Raw genomic sequence first — 2,908 nt, 5'->3', positions numbered from 1 at the left:
TATAAATCATTTTTTCTGTAAGTACAGTTATTGACATTGTGTGATGTGGTAAATATTTTTGTCATAAATTTTAATGAATTAGTCTTGGTGTACATAGAAATTGTACATAGGGGTGTACACATTCCTCACATGGGCGTGGGGCCCACCTCGTGCGGGTCTCACCTCATATGAGGGACGTGGACACCTTTATGTACAATTCCTATGTACATCAAGTATTGTTCAATTTTAACAACATTTAAAATAAGAATAAAGATGTTTGTATTGAGGTGGGTGTATCGAACCGTTTACACCTCCTCAAAAGCATGCTGGCCCTATGTGTAATTTAATAATCCAAATCGAGGTTTCACCCAAATGATATGAGTAATAGATAAACGGTTAGGTAAATAATTATATACGTATAGCACGATCCTTAAAATAATTAATGACACAAATTTTGATAATACCCATTGTCAACAAAGATGTTACCAAGAAATGTAAAAATAGCATAACTCGTTGCAAATTGATCAAGATAGACTTCATGAACAAATAACACCGTTCGGATAAGATTGAAAACTTCTGGATAGATTATCTATTATTTTTTCAACAGAATTTTTGTTTTAAAAAAGGTTTTGCTTAGTATTATTATTATTATATTTATTTTATTTTTTACTTTTACCCTTAACATGACCTTACCCTATTATCCAAGTGTTGCAGTCACTTAAATGCTCTCCATCTCTTTGCTTTTGAAATCTTTTCCTGTACGTACGTATCTATAAAAGCGACACTCCATTTTCTGCATCTTGTAAACTGGCTCTACCAACAATGGAAGCCTTTACTTTACTCAAATTCCGCCGCGGCGGCAGCGGTACCGGTACTAGTTTCTTCACTGGCAACTTGACTTCCAAACCAAGAACAGCCACCACTTCCTCCTCCGCCACCGCCTTGAAGCCACCTTCTGCAGATACTGACGACGCCGCCGATGATGATGGACCATACTTTGACCTGGAATTCACCCTCCCAGATGAGGAAGAAGAAGAAGCTAAAATCCAAGACAATGAAGATGAATCTGAAGAATCAGAGGATGAAAATGATGATCAAGAAGGAGAGTTGAAGTTTGAGCTCAGTAAGGATCTTGAGCGAATTTTATCTCCATCTGATGAGCTCTTCTTCAAAGGCCATTTGCTTCCCATTGAGCCTTCAAGCATTTTGTTGAATTCTCCCGAAAATAACTCGAAATTCCCTGCGGCTTTAGTAAAATCAGCCACGAAGTTTCGTGTTCTTCTTTTGAAGCTCAAGAAATCAAAATCAGAGAAAAATGAGGCTAATGGGCAGCCAAAAACTCAAGAAAATGGTAAAGAAAATCAGGCTAAAATACAAGGTAACAAGTTTTTCTTCGTGAAGTTTAAGGTCGAAGAAGTCCCACTTGTCTCTTTGTTCAGCAGAGATAGCAGCTCAAAGGGTAATAACAATGACGGAGTGCAGAAAAATGAAGTGGAGGACAAGGACTCCAATGAGAAAAAATTAACCAAAGAGACAGTACAGAAGTATCTGAAAAAGGTGAAGCCTTTGTATATTCGCGTTTCAAAGCGTTATGGAGAGAAATTAAAGATTGCTGGTCATTTAAGCTTCCCCGGAGGAGAAACCAAGGGTGATGCAGCACCAACGCCGCCGTGTGCGGCGGCAGAGAAAGGAGAAGGGGCAGCATTGAGCAATGTGAAAAGCCAGAAACCAGGGAATAATCTGCAAGCAGGGCTTAAAGTTGTACTTAAACACTTGGGGAAAAACCGGTCTGAGTCGTCGTCGGCGCCGGCACCCGTACCGGCTCCGGCGCAGGATCCACTGGCGAATATGTCGTCAAGTCGGCGAGATGACTCGCTTTTGCAGCAGCATGATGGGATTCAAGGTGCCATTTTACATTGCAAGCGATCATTCAATGCCTCCAGAGGTAACTATTTTTTACCTTAAAAGTAACCTTTTTTGTACTCTTGAATTGTCTTTTTATTAATTTACTCTTTTAACCTTATCCAGAAGTGGAACCGTTCGTTTTACCACGTTCAACTAGCGATCCATCACATGAAAAGTCAGTAAATTTGTCTGCAGATTCAGAGGAAGCCAAGAAGAAGTGCCAGCCAGTATGGTAAATAAATATCAGTGTAGGTCAAAGTCAAACCACTACTAGTAGTATGTAGAAGGGTAATGTATCGTCTGGCTTTTATTTTGACTCATTCAAACTTTGGAAATACCGAGAAATGAGTCTGCTTTTTATATGTATGTAGCCACATCAATTTACCAGTTTATTAAAGTTAATATTAAGGTATAAGAACGAGAGTGAAAAATATAGTCGCTACGAATCTCACAGAAAAGATAGATTTTCAAATATGATGATTTGATGTGATGGATAATGATCATATTTTTTATTTTAATGAGTAAATAATAAAAAATAAACGGGGATAAATGTTTATTTGAATTATTCTTGATAAATTGAAAAAGGGGCAGTAATAAATTTGTCAGTAACTTGTAAATGTCTTTAAAGTAGTAGACAACAAGTGATTAGACCTTATTTACCTATTTGTACTTTTTATAAAGCATTTCTCTTTTGTGAAAGTGAGAGAAGATTTTACTTGGTCTGTCTCCACATTGGAAATCTTCTTTATTAAATTTTTTGTGCATTTTAAGATAATCATGAAAAATAATAAAATTTTACTTAACTTCTAAGATGTACATATTGCCCTTGTTTGAATCCCATTTTTTGGGGAAGAATGAATTTTTGAATAGTATATTGATAAAAAATGAGTGGTTAAAAAATAAGAAAAATTTTTGATTTTACGTGTAATATTATTTTATTGAATAATATGTGATTGAAATAATGTAAAATACTGTTGAAAAATAAATTTTTTCAAAAGAATGAGTTCAAACAAGAGCATTACTT

General features: G+C 36.0%; 1 protein-coding gene across 1 annotated transcript; it reads left to right on the top strand.

Moving 5' to 3' along the window:
* The first annotated feature begins 689 nt into the window (after positions 1-689).
* On the top strand, positions 690-2,299 carry LOC111371774 (probable membrane-associated kinase regulator 2). Its single transcript, XM_022993926.1, has 2 exons — positions 690-1,924; positions 2,008-2,299. Exons 1-2 carry the CDS (start codon positions 802-804, stop codon positions 2,118-2,120), a joined length of 1,236 nt encoding a protein of 411 aa, XP_022849694.1. The 5' UTR covers positions 690-801; the 3' UTR covers positions 2,121-2,299.
* The last annotated feature ends 609 nt before the right edge of the window (positions 2,300-2,908 follow it).

Source organism: Olea europaea, chromosome 22 (assembly GCF_002742605.1).
Source record: "Olea europaea var. sylvestris chromosome 22, O_europaea_v1, whole genome shotgun sequence".
NCBI classification, from domain to species: domain Eukaryota; kingdom Viridiplantae; phylum Streptophyta; class Magnoliopsida; order Lamiales; family Oleaceae; genus Olea; species Olea europaea.
This window is presented reverse-complemented; position numbering and strand designations above follow the sequence as displayed.